Genomic DNA, 25,444 nt, shown 5'->3' with positions numbered 1-25,444 from the left:
CCCACTCCATTTCCCTATACTGTCTTGGTTCCTTTTGATTAATGAAAACATTCTTACTTTCTATGGCGTCATATTTTGTTGTTTATTAAACCGCCATCCTGTTTGCCACTGCTGTGTGGCTATGTTTCATAGATGTGCTATAGTCTTTTAAACTGTTTGTGCCTCTGCTATGTCACTTCATTTTGCCAGCCAGCCTTTGGCCTATATTGGTGAAAAATATTACAAGCTGTGAGTTGGTCAAAACTCACTGAAAATAACAGGAAATTAAATTCCTTACTTGTTGCATATAATCACTCAAACTTAGGATGAGGGCTTAATGTGGCAGTATATACTTTTACACACTGGTGTATTTATAATGAGTGCAGTGTTTTTGAATGAGTTAAAATGAAAATACTGTACCAAGATCAGAAAAATAAAATTATAAGCATGAACCCTTTCTCTTTGTTACAAAATTATCAGGTAGTAGCATGTAGTGGCCGTGATCACTATATACTATATAATATGGAGACAATGATGAACACTATGTTCCTTCATAATAACAGTGCTTATTGCAGTCTCCAAAGCAGTGAAATATTTCCATAGGACATGCTCATAGACAGTTCACAACCTTGTCAAATTAACTGTTAAGGTTTGTTCAGTAGCTGTTAATATAATAGGCACCCTGGCATATTGTATTTTATTATGCTTGATATTTTTACTGATTAGTCTAAAACATATACAACCCCACTTCATAAATCTAATCTCTTGGAAAGAGTGAAATTTAACTTGCTGAAATGTTTTGACATTTTATTTGAATAACTCAATTATATAAATTTGTCAGCTGCTGTATGTCTTCTTTGGTTTCATAGTACATCATGCATTTTTTATAGCACTCAAGTTATTCAGTTAAATATACATTATTATTGATTCATTGATGTAATTATTTAATTTACTGCACACAGGAATCACAATGCATACAGAGGTAAATTATTACCATTACATTTCTATTTTTTGCAGGTTCTGTGTATCAACAGCTTGACATACAGTATCATGCAAATAATAATTACTTACAATGTAGTTGTATAGACATACTTATTTTCTTATTGCCCTCTAGTGGTCACATTTAATTTAACATTTTATGGAAGTTAATAAACTTCAATGAGATGCCAAAGTTAATTGTGTTAATACTTCCATTAAAAATTTAAAATGATTACAAGATTAAACTAATAATTAAGTGTGTATTTTCTTACATATCTCCACTAATTTAGTGTTACACTGTTCAATCATAAACAAAATGAATCCATTTTAATACCCTTCTTGGCTAACCTTTCAGTGAAATATTGTGCTGTGTTTACTAGTACAAAAAGCAGTAGGTAAGAATAAATGAATGGATATTATTGGAGCTACTGCGCTGGTTCCCAAATGCAGAAAGCACCCTAACAGTTCAGATTTTAAATATATCCAACTCAGCATAAGGCTGAGTTTTCCAAACTCCACCAGTACAATGCGAATTTTAAGATATCTATGCTTGAGCACAGGTGACTTATGGCCTAATTCAGACCTGATCGCAGCAGCAAAATAGTTCTCTAATGGGCAAAACCACGTGCACTCAGGTGGGGCAGATATAACGTGCAGAGAGAGTTAAATTTGAGTAAGGTGTGTTCAAACTGAAATCTAAATTGCAGTGTAAAAATAAAGCAGCCAGTATTTACCCAGCACAGAAACAATAACCTACCCAAATCTAACTCTCTCTGCACATTGTTATATTAGTCCCACCTGCAGTGCACATGGTTTTAGCCATTAGAGAAAGATTTTGCTGCTGCGATCAGGTCTGAATTAGGCCCTTAATTAGTACCTTAGTCAACTTGATTTAACCATCTGGACTGAAGCGTGGATATCCTTAAAACCTGTACTGTAATGGCAATGTTTAGGAAACTCTGCCATAAGAAGTACAAATGAGCACTTCAAGTTCCAGGAACCATGGCTCTTCTAAAAATCATATTGGAGACCCATATTAGAATTTATATGACGTGATACAGAGTGCTACATTTAAGTCCACTGAGAGAGTCAGATATTAACTATCATAGGTAAAGGAAAAGAAGACTCTAATGCTGCCCATACTCCTAAAGATTTATTGTCAGATCTGGACAGTTGGAATGAAAACCTGGGAATGGATGAGTGCAAATGACAGTTGCCCATTTTCTTCTAAATGCTGTAAAACTGCCAAAAACTGACATGGATTTCACCAATTTGTCTGAGTGACCATTTTTGTCTGTTTTCCAGTGTTTGGGAGCAAATGGTCAAAATGGTCATTCCAACCAGCCAGATCTGACAATAAATCTGTAGGTGCATGGCCAGCTTTAGTTAGGAGCACACTTATAAACTGATTTGAGTTATATGTAGTAGTTAAGACTTATCTTTTATTCTGTAATATTTAAAATTATGTAAGAAAAATAAAGGTATTTTTAAAGAAATTTGAATAATGTTTTGACCACGTGCATAAAACCTCATTAAATAAATTAGTTTTATCAGTATATAATTCAAGTACATTGAATACTGAAATTAGTAGGATTTAATTTTCATAAACAATAGTTTAAAGAGACAGCATGTCACCGCAATCAAAGCTAGGGATATTGACACTTCCCTTTATGTTTCTACCTACAGTAAGTAGGCAACAAACTATTAATACATAATTCACAGTGGGCTGGAGATGTCATGCGCTTGTATTGTGCAGAGAGCTTTAGAACAGCAGTTCTCAAACTGTGGGTCCTGACCCCAAAGAGGGTCATGATCATCTCAGCATGAGGTCTGGACTATGTTGCTGACCATCAGGCTGATGACTTGTCTGATCTCTCAGGCTGTGATCCAAGGAGCTGAAAAATCAGTTGTATTGTCTGTTACTTCAGACTCCTTGGATCACTGGCTTAGCAATCTGAGCAGTCAGGCAGCTCTGCCCCTACCCCAGTGCTCTGTCTTGCCCACAGCCACTGTCACTAGCATGCTGCAATCTTGGCTCCCTTATCTACATGTAGATATTCATAGGGGGAAAATGGCTGGCAACAAGAATTCACCTGGGTCCTGGGGCTTCCAAGTTATAGGAACTTGCAGATAAAACAGGCAGCCAGCAGCAGACCGCAGTCAGACTCAGATGAGCCAGCTCTCAGCAAGCAGGACTCTGAGCCTGTGAAGAACTTCTTGTAAGTGCAGTATGCGGGGTTATCTGTGGATGCCAGATGGGGTTCCAGGAAGCAGCAGCAATGGATCATGAGGGGGACTGAGGGGAGCACTGAGAACAGACTTTATGGGATGTGTCTGTGGGTGGGAGGAACCGGGGAGCACACAGTGTAGGATGTGGAGGGGGAAACAGAATAAAACACATTGTTTGAACACCCACTGCTTCTCCCTAGTCACCCTTTGCCACCCACTGCCTAAAGCTTCTATCACCCTACACAATCCCTATATAACACCCTGCCATCCTCCATTACCCATTGCCATCCCTTGTCAGACACTGCCATCCTGTTGCCCACTGCCATCCCTTTGCCAACCTATGCCTCCCCCTGTCACTCTCTGACTCTCCCTGGTCATCCTATGCTATCCCCCTTTCACCCTCCACCTTTCCTTTGTCCCCCACTGCCTCTCAATATTCACCCTCTGCCCCTCCCTTTCATCCTCTGCATCTCCCTGCAGCCACTACCTCATCTTCTCTCCCACTGCCACTCTCTGCACATCCCTGACACTCACTGCCATCCCCTTATCACCCTCTGCCAGCGTCATCACCCATTGCTTCCCAATGCCACCCTCTGCCTCTCCTATGTCACCTTCTGCTTCCCTCTGCAATCACCCCTGTCACCCTCTACCATCTCGGTCATGATCTGCCTACCCCCATAACCCTCTGCCATCCCATCACCTTCTGCCTACCACTGTCAACCACCACTGTCTCTCCCTAGTCACTCTCTTCCTCTCCCTATTAACCCTCTGCCTCTCCATGCAATTCTCTGCACCTCCCTGCCAGCCACTGCCTCAATCTCTATCCTACTGCTTCTCCTTGCCACCATCTGACTCTCCCTATCATTCACTACCACCCCAGTCTCCCACTGCCTCTCCCTGTCACCCTCTGCCTCCCCCTAACCTTGTGCTACTCACTGCCTCTACCTGTCACCCACTGCCTCCTACATGTCACCCACTGTCTCCCTTCAGTGGCAAATGCAGGATTTGCATGGGGGTTTTTCAGAACTGGGTGGAGCCAAGTACGGGGGAGCCAAGTACGGGGGTGGGGACTGAGGTGACCCAGTATATGCTGGGTCCTTAAAACTAGTGTGTCTGTGTATATATATATATATATATATATATATACACACACACATATACATATCTACACATTTATACATATACCATATATATACACATGCATATACACATATACATATACACATAGCATATTAAACATGCATACATATATATATATATATATACATACAGTACACGTATATATACGCAAGTATATATATATCATATATGTGTGTGTGTGTGTGTTTTTATATGTATGTATATACATGTGTATATATGTTAGAGATGTGCACGGGAAATTTTTCGGGTTTTGTGTTTTGGTTTTGGATTCGGTTCCGCGGCCATGTTTTGGATTCGGATGCGTTTTGGAAAACCTCCCTGAAATTTTTTTGTCGGATTCGGGTGTTTTTTTTTCAAAAACCCTTCAAAAACAGCTTAAATCATAGAATGTGGGTGTCATTTTGATCCTATAGTATTATTAACCTCAATAACCACAATTCCACTAATTTCCAGTCTATTCTGAACACCTCACAACTCACAATACTATTTTTAGTCCTAAAATTTGCACCAAGGTCGTTGGATGACTAAGCAAAGCGACCCAAGAAGGCGGCACAAACACCTGGCCCATCTAGGAGTGGCACTGCAGTGTCCGACAGGATGGCACTTCAAAAAAATTGGCCCCAAACAGCACATGATGCAAAGAAAAGAGAAAAAGAGGTGCACTGTGGTCGCTGGACGGCTAAGCTAAGCGACACAAACACCTCAATATCACAGGAATTATTTGTTCTAATCAATGGTATTATTGGTCCAAATCACTGGAAGAAAATGACAAAATCACTGGAATTATTTGTTCTAATCAATGCTATTATTGGTCCAAATCACTGGAAGAAAATGACAAAATCAGTGGAATTAAATGGCAGTAATGTTGGGAATTATATCAAATGGCAGTACCACTGGACATATATGGAAGTGTCAGACAGGATGGCACTTAAAAAAATTGGCCCCAAACAGCACATGATGCAAAGAAAAGAGAAAAAGAGGTGCACTGTGGTCGCTGGACGGCTAAGCTAAGCAACACAAACACCTCAATATCACAGGAATTATTTGTTCTAGTCAATGGTATTATTGGTTCAAATCACTGGAAGAAAATGAAAAAATCACTGGAATTATTTGTTGTAATCAATGGTATTATTGGTCCAAATCACTGGAAAAAAATGACAAAATCACTGGAATTATTCGTTCTAATCAATGGTATTATTGGTCCAAATCACTGGAAGAAAATGACAAAATCACTGGAATTATTCGTAAACATTTGTAGAAAGTCGCTGCTCTCTGATTACAGAAATGCTCAGATATTCCTGCAAATCCACAATCCCTTCCCAGAGGAAAAAGAAATTGAGAAACCGTTGTTTGAGAACGTTTGTTCTCTTTCCCTTACAAAGGAACAAACCACTTTCCAAGAAGACTGACGTATTTGGGATTATGGAGACAATGTTTTTGAATATAAATCCTAAAGCAGGTGGTGTATTAGAGCAAAAGAGTGCAAGAGACCAGCCATGCAGTTTCTGAAATATTATGACAAATTGTTACTGTATTTCATAAGCACTCATTCCTAACTCTACTAAGTACTGTTTGGTATACTGTATCTGGCTTCCATGAGGTAGTTGGACATTATTTCAGCTTCCATTGACCTTTTTGAAAGCAGTAGAAGTTATTGATTCTTTTTTTTATTTTTATTTTCCCCTATTTTTCATTTTCTCCTGCATAGCCCAGTAAAATGTTGCAATGTTAAGTATTGACTTGTGCCTTCTGGGGGTCCACTTCTTCACCAAACCCAGCCAAATCTCATCCTAACCCTCTGTTCCACATTCTCTATGTACCCCATCTGTGTCACCCATGTCTGTCTACCCCTCCCCTTTAGATTGTAAGCTCTCACGGGCAGGGCCCTCTTCCCTCATGTGCTTATCCTTTGTCTTACTTTAATAATCTTCAACTGTACCACATCCAGCAGTCTTCTGCCACCTGATACTTATTCCAGTGTCATCTGCTGATGTAACTATGTGTATTAACCCTGTACTTGTCCTATACGGTCATCAACTGTAAGTTGCGGTTTTCCTGTTTGATTATTTATGTACTCTGTAATTGGGCGCTGTAGAACCCTTGTGGCACCATATAAATAAAGGATAATAATAATAATAATAATAATAATATAGGGTGTATAATCCCCAAGTGTATCTCACACATCGCTCAGTACAGATTACAGGATGTATAATCACCAGGTGTATAACACATGTCGCACAGTACAGTATACATACTGGTCACAACAATGCAGCAGATATTGAGCACTGATCAGGATACTAGAAGTGACACAGAGCTGCAGGATACAGCAATGGCCTACTGTACTGTACTATATATGTATACTGCTGGTCACCAAAATGCTGCACTGTAATACTATATATACTGCTCACAAAAATGCAGCACAGATATGGAATGGATACTTGCAGTGACACAGAGTGGGTGGTAGTCATGTGACCGCCGGTCGGCTGACCGACAGTCACATGACCTCCTCCGTGAGCCCGACGGCTCACTATCCCGATGGTCGGCATGCCGACCAACAGGGACTATTTCCACTCGTGGGTGTCCACGACACCCATAGAGTGGGAATAGAACCTGTGGCGACCGCAGGTCGCCACCGAGCCCGCAGCGTGGCGAGCGCAGCGAGCCCGCAAGGGGTTTGCTGCTCTCGCCCCTCCCCGCCGGGATCCCGGCGTCGGTATGCTGCCGGGATCCCGGCGTCGGTAAGGTGACCGGCGGTCAGGAGACCGCCGGTCACCCGTACTACACCCACACAGAGCTGCAAGATACAGCAATGGCCTACTGTACTGTACTACTATAAGTATAATTATATACTGGTGGTCCCCAGTCCCCACAATAAAGCACACTGAGCACAGATATTTGCAGCACACTGAGCACAGATATGGAGAGTTTTCAGGCAGAGAACGTAGATATTTTCAGCACACTGAGCACAGATATTTGCAGCACAGTGAGCACAGATATTTGCAGCACACTGAGCACAGATTACGGAGCTTTTCAGGGAGAGAACGCAGCCACGTCCTCTCTGTTCAATCTGCAATGCACGAGTGAAAATGGCGGCGACACGAGGCTCTTTATATAGAATACGAATCTCGCGAGAATCCGACAGCGGGATGATGACGTTCGGGCGAGTTCGGTTTAACCGAGCAAGGCGGGAAGATCCGAGGCTGCCTCGGAACCGTGTAAAATGGGTGAAGTTCGGGGGGGTTCGGATCTCGATGAACCGAACCCGCTTATCTCTAATATATGTATGCACATGGATATATATGTGCTATAATTAAAATAAAATAGACTTTTATTAAGCACTTACAAGTGCCAGCAGGAAGACAGCAGGCTGCAGAGGATGCTAGACAGCCGTTAATAATACTCATGCAGCAAAAAAAATATATTATTCTTTTTTGGTGGAGGTGGGGGGGGGGGGTTGGGTGCTCGGAAACCCCCCCTGCATGCGCCACTGCCCTTGTCAACTACTGCCTCCTGATGTCACCCACTGTCTTCCTGCCACCACAAAAAAATTGCAAGAGGTATAAACTGAACATCAAACTTAACATTCACATGAATACTTTAAAAAACACATGCAGAACTAAGAAAGGAGCTCATCTGCAATTGTGTAATGTATTGTCACTTCTCTTCTGTTTCTGCCTTCGCAATTTTGCTGTGCATGTGTGGTCTGCTGAACACACTTGTGTGGTGGCCATTCTACACTAACTTGCTGTGGTTGTAAAACTCAACGAACAAGTAATAACTGTGGGCCTAATTCAGACCTGATCGCAGCAGCAAAAAATTTCTCTAATGGGAAAACCATCTGCAGTGCAGGGGGGCAGATATAACATAACATGTGCAGAGAGAGTTAGATTTGGGTGGGATGTGTTCAAACTGAAATCTAAATATTGCAGTGTAAAAATAAAGCAGCCAGTATTTGCCTTGCACAGAAACAAAATAGCCCACCCAAATCTAACTCTCTCTGCACATGTTGTATCTGCCCCACCTTCAGTGCACATGGTTTTGCCCATAAGAGAAATATTTTGCTTCTGCGATCAGGTGTGAAATAGGGCTTGAGTTACAATAAGGATTGTTTATATAATTTATTTAATGAGGTGTTATAGTGTATATGTGTGGTCAAGACAGTATTATATTTTTTTTTAAACAATTTCTTTTTCTCACATTATTCAAAACAATACAGAATAAAAGGTAAGATTTAACAACTACATATAACTCAATGAGTGTTTATGAATGTGCCCCTAACCAAGAGTCTTCTTCTCCTTTACTCATGATAGTTGATATCTGACTCTAGGGAGCACTCCCAACCTGCTATTTAATACTTCCACTAGTGAGCATAACATATTAATAGTTGATTGTTACAGAAGATTATAATACCTCCAATTACCTCTTAAGGCCATCTTGATTGACAGGCTTTGGGGAGGGGGGAAATCTAGTGTGGAGTCCGACCCATGTTTTTGTTTTAAGGTTTATTTTGATAAAGATCGGCGGATATTCTGTGCCTGATTCTCGGTCATACACAATGCTGATATTCAGTTAAATGATTAATGTTTTTAAAATGTGTCTAAGTCACTAAAAATTTGCATCCCGCAGTGCTGAAATGATTGAGATGCCCAGTATCAGAAGTGTATTAGGAATGTAATGGTCATTTCTGGGCAGTAAGTGGGAGGTGGCTATTCAGATGCACGGAAAGGTACCATCTTATGGCTGTATTATGGAAGTGTAGCAAATTTGTTGCATAACTGGTTGTGAAGTCAGATGCTTATTGCTTTTATTGGAAGCAATACTCTGCTGTAGAATCTGCATCTAGCATGAGGCAGGTGCAAGTTTTGATGATGCTTCCAAAGCATGTAAGAATCCACCAAGTGGGGTATTTGTGTCTAAAGACACAAAAAATGGGTGTCTTAGTACTTGTACATTCAGATACATACTAGTACACCAGGGGAAGGGCTTTTACTAGCATTAGCATAAATCAAATGTTACTGTGGCAAAAGAAGCTAAAGAGATTGCAGCAGCGTGTGACTGAGTCAGCCCATGTATGTAGTAGCGTTGGATAAATAGATAAAATGTTACTAAAGACAACTTGTATCCATTCGATTATAAATTGCACTGCTCCTTATGTCTAGTGCTAACATTTGTCCAGATTTCTAAGTACAGTAACAAATTCAGTTCCTGCTCTTGATTGAAAAATTATTGCATTCTGCGAATTCTAACCTCTGGTGAACAAAGACTAATAGAAATTGTAGTAATAAGATCATTACTGAATATCGGAGCATAAAACACCATGGGAGGTATTCAATTCTTTCCATCCCCTTCCACATCCATCCTGTTTCTGCTGACGGGCATGGTATAATCATTTCAATTAGCTACCCCTGGGGTAACGAGGGCGCCCAACCCTTTACGCAGCTAAACCTGATTACTATGGGCACGATATGCGTGATAAAGCGGATCACTTTAGAAAGGAGATTGGGCATTATACATCATTTGAATACCACCCTATATATAGAAATGACCTGAAATATAAACAACAATGATGGGGACAGCAGCATTATTAAACAGTGGAAGTCTTCGCTACCCTCCAAAAAATATGTGAAATAAAAATAATGTTTTAATCTGAGGCAATCCAAATTAAGGCCTCATACAATACAATTAAATTGCGGAAATATCCTGATTCCCCAACGGCTATTTCGGAGAATTGGGAATATTAAACATGTTTGAAAATCCAGTATCAGGTCAGTATCAGTAAATTGGGCATTTTTAACGTTTCATTTCCCCAATTCCCAGGCGGAACATCGCGGAGAACACAAGGGAACTTTTTCATGAAAGTGTGGAAATAAACAGAAAATGTGGAACCCAATCCTTTCAAAAAGTGATTACTCTGTGTATTGAAGTGCACTTGTTCCACACAGGGTTCAGTCCACAATAAACCAAAAGTTAATCACAGTCTTCTATCAGTAGCGGCTCTTGCCACGGGCAAGCAGGCTTTTTGCTAGGGTCGCCGCTACCCCAAGGGCACCGCCACCGTGGCAAGAGCTGCTACTAATCCACCCTCCCTCCAGACCTGCTCCCCCGGCTCCCGGCTGCTGCGGGCACACACATCCAGCGTCGCTGCTGAACGCTAGAGGCAAAAATTGACCCCTAGTGTCAGTGCGGCGCTGCTATGGGAGAGACGTCATGACGTCTCTCCCATAGAGAGGAGCCGGTGCGCGGAGACAACAGCAGCGGCAGCAGCGGTCCAGAAGCAGGAGCGAGGCTGGTATGTATTTTTTTTTTAGGGTTTCAAAGTGGCGCTACTACAGGGGGCACAGTAACTGGCGGCGCTACTACAGGTGCAGCCCCCTACAGGGGGCACAGCTACAAGGGGCACAGCTACTGGGGCAAATCTACAGGGGGTACAACTACAGGGGGCACATACTGGGGGCACTGCTACAGGGGGCACAACTACTAGGGGCACTACTAAAGGGGGCACTGCTACAGGGGGAACAGCTACTGGGGGAAAATTAACTGGGGGTACAGCTACAGGGGGCACAACTACTGGGGGCAAATCTACAGGGGGTACAACTACAGGGGGCACATACTGGGGGCACTGCTATAGGGGACACAGCTACAGTGGCACAACTACTAGGGGCACTGCTACAGGGGGAACAGCTACTGGGGGAAAATTAACTAGGGGTACAGCTACAGGGGGCACAACTACTGGGGGCAAATCTACAGGGGGCACTACTACAGGGGGCACTGCTACAGGGTGCAAATCAACTGGGGGCACAGCTACTGGGGGCACTGTTACAGGGGGCACTGCTACTGGGAGCATGGCTACAAGGGGCATAGCTACAGGGGGCACTACTAAAGGGAGCACTGCTACAGGGGGAACAGCTACTGGGGGAAATTAACTGGGGGCAAAGCTGCTGGGGGTACATCTACTGGGGGCACATCTACTGGGGGCACAAGTACCGGGGGCACAGCTACAGGGGGGCACAAGTACATGGGGATAACTGTGGGCATGCCCCTACCCCATGAATAAGCCACGCCCCTTCCCTATGATGAAGCCATGCCCCTGTTTTCGGGCACGTGCCATCGGCGTTCACCAACTGTCATGGGGGGGGGGGCGCCATAGGAAACTTTCACCCTGGGCACCACAAGGCCTAGAACTGGCCCTGGCTTCTGTACGGCTTATGGCAGAGGTTCCCAAACACGGTCCTCAAGGCACCCCAACGGTCCAGGTTTTAGGTTTATCCATGCTTGGCCACAGGTGACATAATTAGCACCCCAGTCTATTTGATGTAACCATCTGTGCTGAGTCATGGATATACCTAAAACCTGGACCATTGGGGTGCCTTGAGGGCCGTGTTTGGGAACCTCTGGCTTATGACAATTAGTTGTATGGTGGTTTTGCTGCAGTTATTGGTGGATTTGAATTTACTAAACTCAAACCTGCTGCACAAATTCAGAGAAACCACACTTTAGAATAGCAAAGAATATCGAACATCGGGCACAGAACATCAAATGACCATCAAAGTTTTTACCATTACATGTTCAAAAACCCCAAATTTATGTAGTGATGGGAACAGAAATCTCTGCAAATTAGCTGACAAAAAGGACTAAACAATGAAGTGGTCGTGACAGATGAGATAGCTCAGAACACATACTGTTTCAGCTAAATGGTCATTTAAAATGAGAGCAATCATTGTACACATTTAAATAGGACAATCATGTATTGAATAATGATGCAAATAAGACTGATAATTCTATTATGGGGAATTACAATTTTATTATTCTATTAAGGGAACATTATTTGTTTAATTTATTAAGAGAGCAATACATTTATTAGTTATATTAAAGGGGCAATATTAATTGTTAATTGGTGTTCAAAAATATTTATATGATGGGACAACATTTATTACTTTGTGGCTATATAAAAGGTGATAACATCATATAATACATTTTGCTCCATTCTAAAAACATTAAAAACAGCCACTTAGTACATTTCACCCCAAAAGCTAAATTTCCTTTGTCCCTACTATCAATGTCTTTTGTTTCCAATCAGTCAGAACTCAAGCAGATGTCATCTGAAGATGTATTTCAGTAGTGTGTGACAGAGCAGCATCAATGAATGTCACCAACTTTTGGTAGTTAAAAATACCTCATCAGAGTCAGCAACACTAGTTTACTGTTTAAACGCTGCAATTGTAATGGGTTCTATAAGTAGTAAAAGTAATAAAGTACAGTGCTTGCCAAATAAATGTTTTATCAGCATAAATTAAAAAGGAGACTCATTTTATTATATTTCATTACTTGTGCCCTAAGCAAGTAAGCCCAGAACATCATTATGTTACATCCTCAGCCAGAAACCACTATTATTACCATTGTGCGTCATGTTGTTCGCAATTAGGGGATGCTGTGTATAGAACAGCAACAGCTGAAAGAGGAGGGTTGGGGATATCTTCAATATGCTCTCCTGTAGACTTGTGACATCATCTCACTGCTTATATACTTAGGGAGGGTCCAGCACTATAATGGTACAGAGAAGCAGAGCAGTCTAGTCAGCAGAGGAGAGAGAGAAGATTCCAAAGTCTCAGTTGCATTTTTGTTTTTTTTTGTATGGACTTAAGTTCTTCAAATATTCAGTGATGACTGGACTAAGAATTCAGATGATGTGCCTGATGCTCTTTGCTTTCAGCTGCTGTGGGATGTGCACAGGTAATGTATTGCCTCAGTAGCAGACTTCTTACTGAGTACATGTGAAATTGAACATCGTGCTAGGCTGTGGTGTAACATTATGTATTTATGCAGCAAGAAGCTTCTTTAATCTCTACTAAATAGGCAGATTGCTTTGTAATGTCTTTTTTGCATTAGTAATACGGGATGATAAAGATAAAGAATGTTTTCTTAATTTACAAATTAGAAAGTTGTCTAACGTAGCACTTAGTAAAATACTCCAAATTTTACCATTGCTTGCTTTATAGAAATGCAGAAACAATATGACATTTAGTACAACAGCTTGGAATAAAAGTGTTTTGCAAACATTATGCTGGTAATATACTATGATAAAGATAGAACATCTTTTTTTTTTCTTCTTTTTAAGTTGCTATTCTTCGCTTGTTTCTCTCTGCAATAGTCCTTTCTAGTCTTTTTCCAAAGCAATGTCTCTCCATCTCTATCTTTTGATCTTAGTGTACTGTATCAGCCAGAGCTGAATATAAGTGGGTGTTACTACTGCCTAGAATCTGTTACAAATGACAGGACTATGATAAATCACACAGAAAGCAGAGCAGTAGTTAAAACTGCTTTATTAGTGAATTTGTCTGCACGCATACACAAAGCACTTTGAAACCCTTACTGCTAAGGGGAGGGGGGGTCATTGTCAGAGAAATTACAGATCTCAGCCATATCTTCCTCACATTCTTCAGTTCTGAAATCAATCACAACTTTACACAGGTAGAAAAAAGAATGTAGAATTTTTATACTGATTTCTGAGAAATAATTGGCTTTGTTCCCCTGTGTAAGGTCAGGGTCACATTTGGAATAGGGCAGTTCTCTGACAGGCGATTGCGGTTTTCTGAGACAATGATATATTCGGTCAGCATAACATTACAGAGAAGATTCTGCTGTCATACCAGAGTGATTCCACTATCAAAACACAGGTCATCAAATTGTTTTGTTCTATTTTATTCCTGTGACCCTGCCCAACGTGATAAAACAATAATTTTCTACTACATAACTGACTTACTGTAACTCCTGCTTATGCAGTATCCACATCACACTGTAATATGAGAAAGTTTTCCAAATGAGTAGTCTTTGGGATTTTTTGCACAATACATAGCATGCTGGATATTCCTATCTTTGGTTTTACATGACTGTTGTCAGTGGATCAGCAAAACATAAGACAGCCAATACTGTAACTCTCACTAAGATGCTTTAACATATGCATAAACACATTTTTTTTATATTCACATTCTAAACCATGAGCATTTGCTATAACAAGTAAACATTCACACTCTATAATTAATGCCCATCTGACAATGTGATGTACTGTATGCACTTATTTAAATTTCTATGCACTTTTTGCATCCTGTATTTGAAGTGCTGAAATCTGCATCCTTGTAAAAGTAGAATCTTAGCACTTCCCATTCTAGATTAAAAAAATGCACATATTTAAATATGTGCATTAACTCCTACAGCCATATTGAAAGCACCTACATTTAGCCTATACACTCATTGTGTATTACATGCTATAGCAGTTGTGTGGCTAGAAAGATGTGCACCAATCAGATTTGTTTGATCGATGTATATCTATTTATATAACTGGATTTAAAGGTTTGGGGGATGGTAGGAGAATAAACTCAATGCATTTCCTCCTCAACACTGTAAATTTATTATTTCTTTCTGTTTTCCTAAAATCACAATGCTTTCTTCATAGGACCCAGAAAGATACAGGCAAGCCTGGTACTCTTAAGTGAATAGATGTGTATTGTGATAGAGGTGTCTTGGATAAAGACTATCCTAATTTAGCTTTCTAGGTACGTTTGGTCTCAATGTAGCCTAGTTAGAGCAATCATTGAGAAAATGAATGATGCATATAATATTAATAGTATCAACCATTTTATCTCCATATTTACTTCATGTATCTTCATAGTGAACTCTTAGTACATATTTCTTCATTACCACTCAGAACATCTCTGCAATCAAATGAAACAAGAATTTGTATATATTTGTACCTTAGAGTTTTTTAACATTACAGGGCTTACTTCCACAATCAATATCATTTTGTTCAACACAACAACATTAGTAGTCATTCACCATATATACAGTACATTTGTTTAGTACACAGCATTCAAATACATGCAGCAAAACATATGTCTAAACCTACTGCATGGTAATATTTTATATTATATTAATATATATTTTTCTATTTTTTTTCTGTACTTCCAGTGCACGACTTCTTTATACCGTAAACTAGACAGCAATAGAGAATTTGCTCATGTAATATAAATATTAATGTACGAGAATTTTCACTAACATTTTACCTATCCTCCTTATATGCTATATCCCACTGTGCTCTATTATCAAATACAATTTATGTTTAAGTAACCAGTATGTTATAAAATGTGAATTAGTATAGTAAACAATATTCATCATCGCATATCTTTATATGACATTTACCTAAAGTAGTAAAAGGAGTTTAATCATGTATGACGGTAGTACATTTATCACACATATAGTAGTAATGTATTCCTTATCATGGCAGGCTGGACCAAATGTCCACTGATACATTAAACAGACTTTCTCTAACAATGATAAATATTGACAGATACTGTACCGTACGTAGACCAATGCTCAGCTTTTTAAGAAATGGTCACTTCTCTATACATACAGTAGTGTAATATGTCATTTCTCTTGGATTATCTTGCATACTTAAAATTTCTGTAATAATGTATCTTAACATTGAGGATTACAGTGAACATAATTATGTGTTGATCATATTAACTATGAAAATTTAAAAAATGAACTTTTATTATATTATTTTATTGATTTTATTAACTGCAATTGCGTTTTACTTCGTGTTTATTTGCATTGTCATGTAAATCACGAGTGGGATATCTCAAAAACAGCATAAAATGAATGCACCAATGAACAGTTACATGCATGCATTTCATTTCATTTTATTTTTCTTTTCATTTTATTTTTTTGTGCTGCTTTGACAGATTCTGAAGAGGAGATGAAAGCGTTAGAAGCAGACGTGCTTAGCAATATGTACTCATCAAAGGTGTGTATTTCATTTATTTAAGTGTTGAAGTATTTTTGGTTTGTTTGTTTTTTAGTTAAATGTATTTGATTCCGTTCTAATCACAGATATTGGCTGAGAACAGGATAGAGCACAAATCAATTCTTGTAGGATGAAGCTGAGACTATAAGAGGCTTTTCTTCTGTACCTCAACAAGAAGTCATGAGAATGAGAATTCCTTTAATCTCACACTTACTGTAGCCACTTTATACCATTAAATATATACTGTAGACCAGCACTTCCTCTCAATCATCTTTATTGTCAAGACACAATAACTGTAGCTAGAGGTACAATGCATAGAGACCATGCTGAGAGTTATGCTCCAACATTTGCCAATACTCTACTTTCTGGATTGTGTAACCTTCACAGAAAAGCCTGCTTAGTTATATAGAAAATTATTTATTTGACTTTGTGCTTTCAGACAGCAAACACACATAATTTTTATGTCGGTATCATACATACAGCATAGAATCAATATGTCTTTTATGTCTTCAATTCGTCTGTGAAACAAGGTATTCAATAAAAAAAGTAACTTCCTGACTGGCAAGTAAGATCAGAGCACAATAGCCAGGCCTGGGCTGGCCCACAGGGTACAGGGGAAACCCCTGGTGGACCCCACTGCCTGGGGCCCATATTCTCCTCTGGGCATTAGGTTCCAGACTGTACACTTGAGTTATACATTTTATATATGTTACATTAAACTGCACAGGGCTATGGAGTATTTTATACTGTGCGTTGCTGTTATTAATCTGTTACATTATCCTGCATGTACTATTAGTATTTACTATATTTATTTATCAGGGAGCCAAGACCATGCACTCTCTACTGGTTAACGAAGCCTCTGTGGTAGGGGCCCCCACAAATCTTAATCCAGCCTTTGATAAATGTAAACAATGAAAACAAGTTTGACCATGTTTGAGCCAATATCAACATGGGTGAGAAGCTTCTCACATAATTGACCCATTTGCACACTGTCGTGACGAGCACACATGGTGGAACTGGGTTCAACATGTTCAAATTAAATAGACACATTTTAAGATTTAGCAGTAGAAATAAGAAATAAGGGGTATATGTACCGGCAGGCGCCAATACACCACAATATCGTGCAAAATTGTGATAAAATAAATATACTGTACAATACGTCCTTTATGATCAGAAGACGTGATCCCTCCTCAGGCAGTGCAATATACATGCACATGAATCAGCACGAGGGTAAAAGCAAAAATACAAATCATGTGTAGAAACATAGGTTTAATCACAAGATTTTTTAAATCACCAGTTCACCTCCCGGGCAGGCAGTCTTGGATTCTTCTCACTGGTGAATGCTTGGCAGAATCAGTCAGCAGGCACTGTGGGGGTCCCGTTTTTACGCCAACACGTTTCAACCCTATCCTTGGGTCTTTTTCAAGGTAGTATTAACAACAGGCTCTGAATGGCTCTCAGTTATGTATTGTCCAATACCAGTGACCCCGATGCACATCGCTCTGCCCTCTACTCCATCCACAGCCAGCCCTGCCAGTACTAACCAAGGGCAGAGCGATGTGCATTGGGATCACTGGTATTGCACAATACGTAGCTGAGAGCCATTCAGAGCCTGTTGTTGATACTGCCTTGAAAAAGACCCAAGGATAGGGTTGAAATGCGTTGACGTAAAAACGGGACCCCCACAGTGCCTGCTGACTGATTCTGCTGAGCATTCACCAGTGAGAAGGATCCCAGACTGCCTGCCCGGGAGGTGAACTGGTGATTTTAAAAATCTTGTGATTAAACCTATGTTTCTACACATGATTTGTATTTTTGCTTTTACAGTCATGTGCTGATTCATGTGCATATATATTGCACTGCCCTAGTGCTGATTGAGAACTGGTAATTGTTTTGCACTACAGTATTTAAAGTATTTTCATAAACAGCCCTATACTGGCTCAACTAGGACTCTAAACTTTAGCAAAGCGAATTTTGAAAAGATGAGGGTATTTTTCAGGGATATTGAATGGGATATTGTTCAGGGATATTGTTTTTAGGAAAAAATACTACGGAGAAATGGGAGGTACTAAAATTCCTGCTAGCTAAAAATACACTCAAATTTATTCCTACGAGCAGCAAAAAAAGGAATTGAAATCATAAACCGATGTGGCTTAACAAAAAATAAAGGAACTTATGGGCAAGAAAAGGCAAGCATTTAAAAAATACAAATCTGATGGGGAAGCAGAGTCATTTCAGCACTATAAGAAATATAACAAAATATGTAAAAAGGAAATAAGAGCGGCTAAAGTAGAAACTGAAAAACTAGTAGCAAAGGAAAGCAAAGCGAATCCCAAAAAATTATTTAAATACATTAATAGCAAGAGATTAAAGAAGGAGAGTATAGGCCCTTTAAAAGACAAGTTGGGAGTCTTAAGCAAAAATGATAATGACATAGCGGACACACTAAATGATTTTTTTTCAACAGTATTTACTAGAGAGGATCCAATTCAGGGACTAACACATAATCTCAATAATGAGAATATCCCACTGATAGGTACTTATTTAAGCGAGGAAGTAGTCTGTGACCGATTAAAACATTTAAAGATTAATAAGTCACCAGGTCCCAATGGTATTCACCCAAGGGTTCTAATGGAGCTTCACTCTGAACTCAAAACCGCTATTTTTGATCTTTAAGGTTTCAGTAATATCAGGTATGGTTCCCAAAGACTGGCGTATAGCGGAAGTAGTGCCTATATTCAAAAAAAGAAGTAATGCTGAACCAGGTAATTATAGACCAGTTAGTCTTACATCTATAGTGGGGAAAGTATTGGAAGATATTCTAAGAGATAGTATTCAGAAGCTCCTTGAAGTCAATAAGGTCATTAAAAGGAATCAACATGGGTTTATGAGAGACAGATCCTGTCAAACCAACTTACTTGGCTTTTATGAAACAGTAAGCGCAAACCTAGATCAGGGTAAAGAGGTGGATGTAATCTTTTTAGATTTTGCCAAAGCATTTGACGCTGTACCACACATGAGACTTATCTACAAGCTACAAGAATCAGGGCTTGGAAGCACAATATGCACTTGGGTCAAAAACTGGTTAGATAATAGAGAGCAGCGCGTTGTGGTTAATGGATCTTTTTCAACTTGGACTGAAGTGCTAAGTGGTGTGCCGCAAGGCTCAGTATTAGGACCGCTATTGTTCAATATTTTCATTAACGACCTAACAGAAGGTCTAGAGAGCATGGTGTCAATTTTTGCAGATGATACCAAATTGTGTAAAGTTATAAATGTGGAGGGGGATGCTGAGTCGCTTCAGAATGACTTAGTTAAATTAGAAGTTTGGGCAGCGAAATGGAGAATGCGGTTCAATACAGACAAGTGTAAGGTAATGCACTGTGGTAACAAGAACAAAAATAACACCTACCTACTAAATGGGGTAAAATTAGGGGATTCTGTACTGGAAAAGCACTTAGGTGTCCTCATAGATAACAAACTAAGCAGTAGTACCCAAAGTAGGACTGCAGCAAAGAATGCTAATAAGATGTTAGCATGCATAAAACGGGGAATTGATGCTAGGGACGAGAGTATTATACTCCCATTATATAAATCACTTGTGAGGCCACACCTTGAATACTGTATACAATTCTGGGCACCTTACCACAAAAAGGATATCCTGGAGCTAGAAAAGGTTCAAAGGCGGGCGACCAAACTAATTAAGGGTATGGAGACGCTGAAATACGAGGAAAGGCTTGCAAGACTAGGCATGTTTACACTGGAAAAGAGGAGATTAAGAGGGGACATGATCAACATTTACAAATATATAAGGGGACAATATACAGATCTTGCGCAGGACCTGTTTTTGGTTAGATCAACACAGAGAACTCTTGGACACTCGCTCAGGTTAGAGGGGAGGAGATTCCGCACAATACGGCGTAAAGGCTTTTTTACGGTAAGGACGATACGTGTTTGGAATTGCCTGCCTGAGGGAGTTGTAATGACTGACTCAGTCAACACCTTTAAGAATGGGTTAGATAAATTCCTAATGGATAAGGATATCCAGGGTTACGGGGCATAGTCACGCACTATGGTTATTATAAAAAAGAGGGGTAAAACGTAACGGCAGTCATCAACTTCAGTCAAAATTTTATACAAAATAATCGTGCATAGGAGACCACAAATAGGTTGAACTCGATGGACAATTGTCTTTTTTCAACCTTAGATACTATGTTACGATGTTACTATGTTACTATGTTAACACCGTTGGTTCATTTCCATTTGTCCTCATTTTAATGTGATATATGTGTATAACTTGTGATTAAACCTATGTTTCTACACATGATTTGTAATTTTGCTTTTATCCTCATGTGCTGATTCATGTGCATGTATATTGCACTGCCTGAGGAGGGATCACATCTTCTGATCATAAAGGACATATTCTATATTTATTTTATCACAATTTTGCACGATATTGCGGTGTATTGGTGCCTGGCGGTACATATACCCTTATTTCTTATTTCTACTGCTACAATTTCCAAGGTGCTGTGGAGAGACACCTATTTGGGTGTATATATACCAATAAGGCTGCCTGAGTGCTATAGCGCAGTTTTTGAGGTTTCCAGTTTTTGCTTTTCTATACATTTTAAGATTTATCTAATGCACACCATAAACCTCAAATGTGAACAGCAGATTTTGAACACTGCAATGTTGTAAATGTAAATAAATATTAAAATACTATAAAATAAGCCAATTAAACTTAAACAGACAAATTTTTTAATTATTTTTAACATTCTTATGAGTTGCAAACAGTGAAACATTGACCGCAAACTGTGAACGCACGCTGCAAAGTTTGAGTTACAAAATAATATCAGCATATATTGAAGATTGCACCACAAAAGTCTTTAAATACTTAGAACCAGCAAAATATGAAACGTTCAATATATTTTAACATCTCTTATAACTACTGCACTTTAATATTTGAGTTCTTATTAATCTATAAAATAGTAAATAGTACAGGTTGAGTATCCCTTATCCAAAATGCTTGGGACCAGCAGTATTTTGGATATCGGATTTTTCCGTATTTTGGAATAATGGCATACCATAATGAGATATCATGGCGATGGGACACAAGTCTAAGCACGGAATGCTTTTATGTATCATATACACCTTATACACACAGCCTGAAGATAATTTTAGCCAATATTTTTAATAACTTTGTGCATTAAACAAAGTGTGTGTACATTCACACAATTCATTTATGTTTCATATATATCTTATACACACAGCCTGAAGGTCATTTTAACCAATATCTTTAATAACTTTGTGCATTAAACAAAGTTTGTGTACATTGAGTCATTAGAAAACAAAGGTTTCACTATCTCGGCCTCACTCAAAAAATTCCGTATTTCGGAATATTTGGATATGGGATACTCAACCTGTAATAGTAATATTAATAGTATCTAGTAAAAAATAAAGTTATAATATTATGTGATATATGTAGTTTCTAGTCTATCAGACCAGTTTTTTATTTAAATCTGTAAGTGGTAATAGCTTCATATTGTAAAATAAATGGGTGTTAATTCAATATTTATCTACTATCATAAGATATGTTAATATATTATTATTATTATTATTATTATTATTATTATTATTATTATTACTTTATTTTTATGGTTCCACTTTCACAAGGGTTCTGCAATGTGTAACAAAGTACATAAACAAATGAGAAAAACAAGAAAGCAGTGACTTACAGTCAGGGCTGCCATCAGATGGGGACTGCCAGTACTGCAGTCCCAAGCTTCACAGAGATGGGGATCCGCCCCCTTCCCTGGCTCATACCCCTGGGCTAGTACTGGTGCTAGTACTAGGATACTGTCACCTCCCGTTGTGCTTCTATTAATGTGCAAGTATTGGCCTGGGCACGGTGAGGGTGGGCAGATGAGGAGAGAGGTGAAGGAGGAGCCCAGCACAATCATCTAATCTTCCAATTTAAAACTTCACACGTACCGGGTACCTTAAGCCCTGCCCACTCATTCATGGCAGTCTGGATCCCTCTCCTTAGTCAGTCATAGCCACGCCCACTACCCCCCGGCTGTCTGAAGCCTCACCTCCAGTCATTCAACACTACTGGCCTCCCTAAGCTCTGCCCATTCCTCCCCCTTACCTGTAGCTCTGCCCAACCTGACGGCTACTATAAACCCCGTCCCCATCCACCTGAAGTGCCACCAATTCATGTTGCCTAAAGCCACGCCTCCAGCTATGAAGCACATCTGTTCAACCACCTTTGAACTCACTACAGTAGTAAGTTCTGTATGTGTATATACTGTGTATATATATATATATATATATATATATAATGTATTCGTGGAACTGGCACTCCTTGCTACCTTCAATTCAAATGACCCGGTGCCTTCGTAAAAGATGCATACAGAGGTTTGTGAAGGCGGTACTCACAGGTAAATAATCAAGCGAAGTCCATATATAACTTCTACGTTTCGGTTTTATTAAAGAAAAACCGTCATCAGGAATCCTGTGTACAGTGCGGATGACTCTGCAGCACCGAATGAGCAGACTCTAGGTCCTCCTCAGCCAGGGTATCAAACTTGTAGACTCTTGCAAGAGTGTTTGAACCCGACCAAGTAACAGCTCGGCAAATTTGTAAAGCCGAGACCCCTCGGGCAGCCGCCCAAGAAGAGCCCACTTTCCTCGTGGAATGGGCTTTCACAGATTTAGGGTGCGGCAGTCCAGCCGCAGAATGTGCAAGTTGAATCGTGCTACAGATCCAGCGAGCAATAGTCTGCTTAGAAGCAGGAGCACCCAGCTTGTTGGGTGCATACAGGATAAATAGCGAGTCAGTTTTCCTTACTCCAGCCGTCCCGGAAACATATACTTTTCAGGGCCCTGACTACGTCCAGAAACTTGGAATCCTCCAAGTCCCAAGTAGCCGCAGGCACTACAATAGGTTGGTTCACATGAAAAACTGCTACCACCTTAGGAAGGAATTGGGAACGAGTCCTCAATTCCGCCTTATCCATATAAAATACAGATAAGAGCTTTTGACAAAGCCGCCAATTCTGATACACACCTGGCCGACGCCAAGGCCCACAGCATGACCACTTTCCACGTGAGGTATTGTAGCTCCACGGATTTAAGTGGCTCAACTCAATGCGACTTCAGGAAATCCAACACTACGTTGAGATCCCACGGTGCCACTGGAGGCACAAACGGGGGCTGACTATGCAGCACTCCCTTAACAAAAGTCTGAACTTCAGGCAGTGAAGCCAGTTCTATTTTGGAAGAAAATCGATAGAGCCGAAATCTGGACCTTAATGGAACCCAATTTTAGGCCCATAGTCACCTCTGACTTGTAGGAAGTGCAGAAAACGACCTAGCTGAAATTCCTCCTTTGGGGCCTTACTGGCCTCACAGCACGCAACATATTTCCGCCATATGCGGTGATAATGGTTTGCGTTCACTTCTTTCCTAACTTTAAATAGCGTAGGGATAACTTCCTCCGGAATGCCCTTTTCCTTCAGGATCCGGCGTTCAACCGCCATGCCGTCAAACGCAGCCGCGTTGATGTGTTTTTTATGTTTGTTTCTACTACATGTCCTATAGTATACCTACATGTTATATGTGCCTGTGTGCAGCGCGTCCTATATCTGTTTGTTACATGTACCTGTGTGCAGCATGTCTTATGTCTGCATGTTATATGTACCTGTGTGCCGCGTGTCCTTTACCTGCATGTTATACAGTATGTGCCTGTATGCAGCATGTTTTATGTCTGCATGTTATATGTACTTGTGTGCAGCGTGTCCTTTACCTGCATGTTATACAGTATGTGCCTGTGTGCAGTGTGTCTTATATCCGCATGTTATATGTACCTGTGTGCAGCGTGTCCTTTACCTGCATGTTATACAGTATGTGCCTGTGTGCAGCGTGTCCTATATCTGCATGTTATATGTACCTGTATGCAGTGTGTCCTATATCTGCAAGTTATTGATGCCTGTCTGCAGCCTTTCCTCAGGGATGCATGGAACAGAGGGTTAGGATAAGCTACTTGATGTTTAATGCTTGTCAGTATATTTTTCTTGTCAAGTGTATAGACATAAAATGTATATATAAGACTGGATGCTTATATCAACGACAGTTAATACAACATTGATTAATAAATAAATCACTGTAAGTAAAATGATTTTAAATTGTAAAGTATGTGGCATATAGAATTAGCTTAACATTAACCTGGTTAACTTTAAGCAAATCTTTCCATTGGAATCAAGATTTCGTTGTCACTGTAATTATTTAAAATAAAGTTTTTTTCATCTACCTCATATCCAGGAGGTTCCTGCTAGATTGGTATTCTATGTACTATGTGATAATGATTAAATTAATGATAATTGATACAAGTGATAATCAAAGTATCCTTGTGATGTAAACCAGCTTTGTCTTCTAAGCATATTTGTTGGACATGCATGTTCTTCAAAGAATATTCATGGACGGGGGCAGTACTAGTAGCAGTGCAGCCAGTGCATTGCAGTGTGGCCGACAACTGGTGGCAATGTCATTAGTCAGACTGACTTATAATACCCCACCGATGCGAGCTGCCAGTCTGTCCTATTAAAATTGAATGAGGCTGAGCTGCGGGTGCATGTCAGCAAAATGGTGTTGACCTATTGACTGTCTACTTAGACACTGTAGACCTACCATCAGGATACCAGCAAAATGTACAATATTTAATGTATTTGTCACCTGATGCCTGTCACCCACTGCCTCTCCCTGTAACTCACTGCCTCTCTCTGTCACCCACTGCCTCTCCATGACACCCTCTCCCTGTCATCATCTACCTCTCCCTGCCACCCTCTGTCCTCCTTATAACTCTCTCCCTCTCTCCATCTCTCTCTGTCTGTCACCCATTGCCTCTTCTTGTCACTCTCTGACTATCATCCTCGGCCTCTCCCAGTCACTCTTTATCTCTCTCTATAACACACTGCTTCTCCCTGTCACTCACTGGCTCTCACTTTCACCCACTCTCCATCACCCTCTGCCTCTTTCCATAACTTTCTTCCTGTCACCCACTGCCTCCCCCTGTCAGCTACTGCCTCTCCCTGTCACCCACTGCTTCTCCCTGTCACCCATTGCCTGTCATGTTCTCCCCATCATCCACTGTCTCTTTGCTTCTTCCCATCACCCTGTTACCATATACCATTGCCTCTTCTTGTCTACCTCTCCCCATCATCCTCTCCCTCTGAGAGGGCAGGTGGGGCGGGAGGGGGTCCCAAAGCATATTTTTGCACCTGGGCCTGCCACTCACACATTTCACCACCTGTTCCTGGATAC

The 25,444-nt window shown here is 40.3% G+C and overlaps 1 protein-coding gene across 2 annotated transcripts in view; it reads left to right on the top strand.

Moving 5' to 3' along the window:
* The first annotated feature begins 12,836 nt into the window (after positions 1–12,836).
* NTS (neurotensin) overlaps positions 12,837–25,444 on the top strand; it is a 32,417-nt gene continuing 19,809 nt past the window's right edge. Inside the window, exons 1-3 of one of the 2 annotated variants that reach the window (XM_063930509.1) lie at positions 12,974–13,056; positions 14,777–14,876; positions 16,062–16,123. In XM_063930509.1, coding sequence (XP_063786579.1) covers positions 16,076–16,123 — 48 coding nt within the window. In that variant the 5' untranslated portion in view covers positions 12,974–13,056; positions 14,777–14,876; positions 16,062–16,075. Of the gene's footprint in view, positions 13,057–14,776; positions 14,877–16,061; positions 16,124–25,444 lie in introns of both variants that reach the window. The other variant, XM_063930508.1, reaches the window with a different exon arrangement.

Source organism: Pseudophryne corroboree, chromosome 6, assembly GCF_028390025.1.
Source record: "Pseudophryne corroboree isolate aPseCor3 chromosome 6, aPseCor3.hap2, whole genome shotgun sequence".
NCBI classification, from domain to species: Eukaryota; Metazoa; Chordata; class Amphibia; order Anura; family Myobatrachidae; genus Pseudophryne; species Pseudophryne corroboree.
Note: the sequence above shows the minus strand (reverse complement) of the source record. Positions and strands in the feature narration are given on the sequence as shown.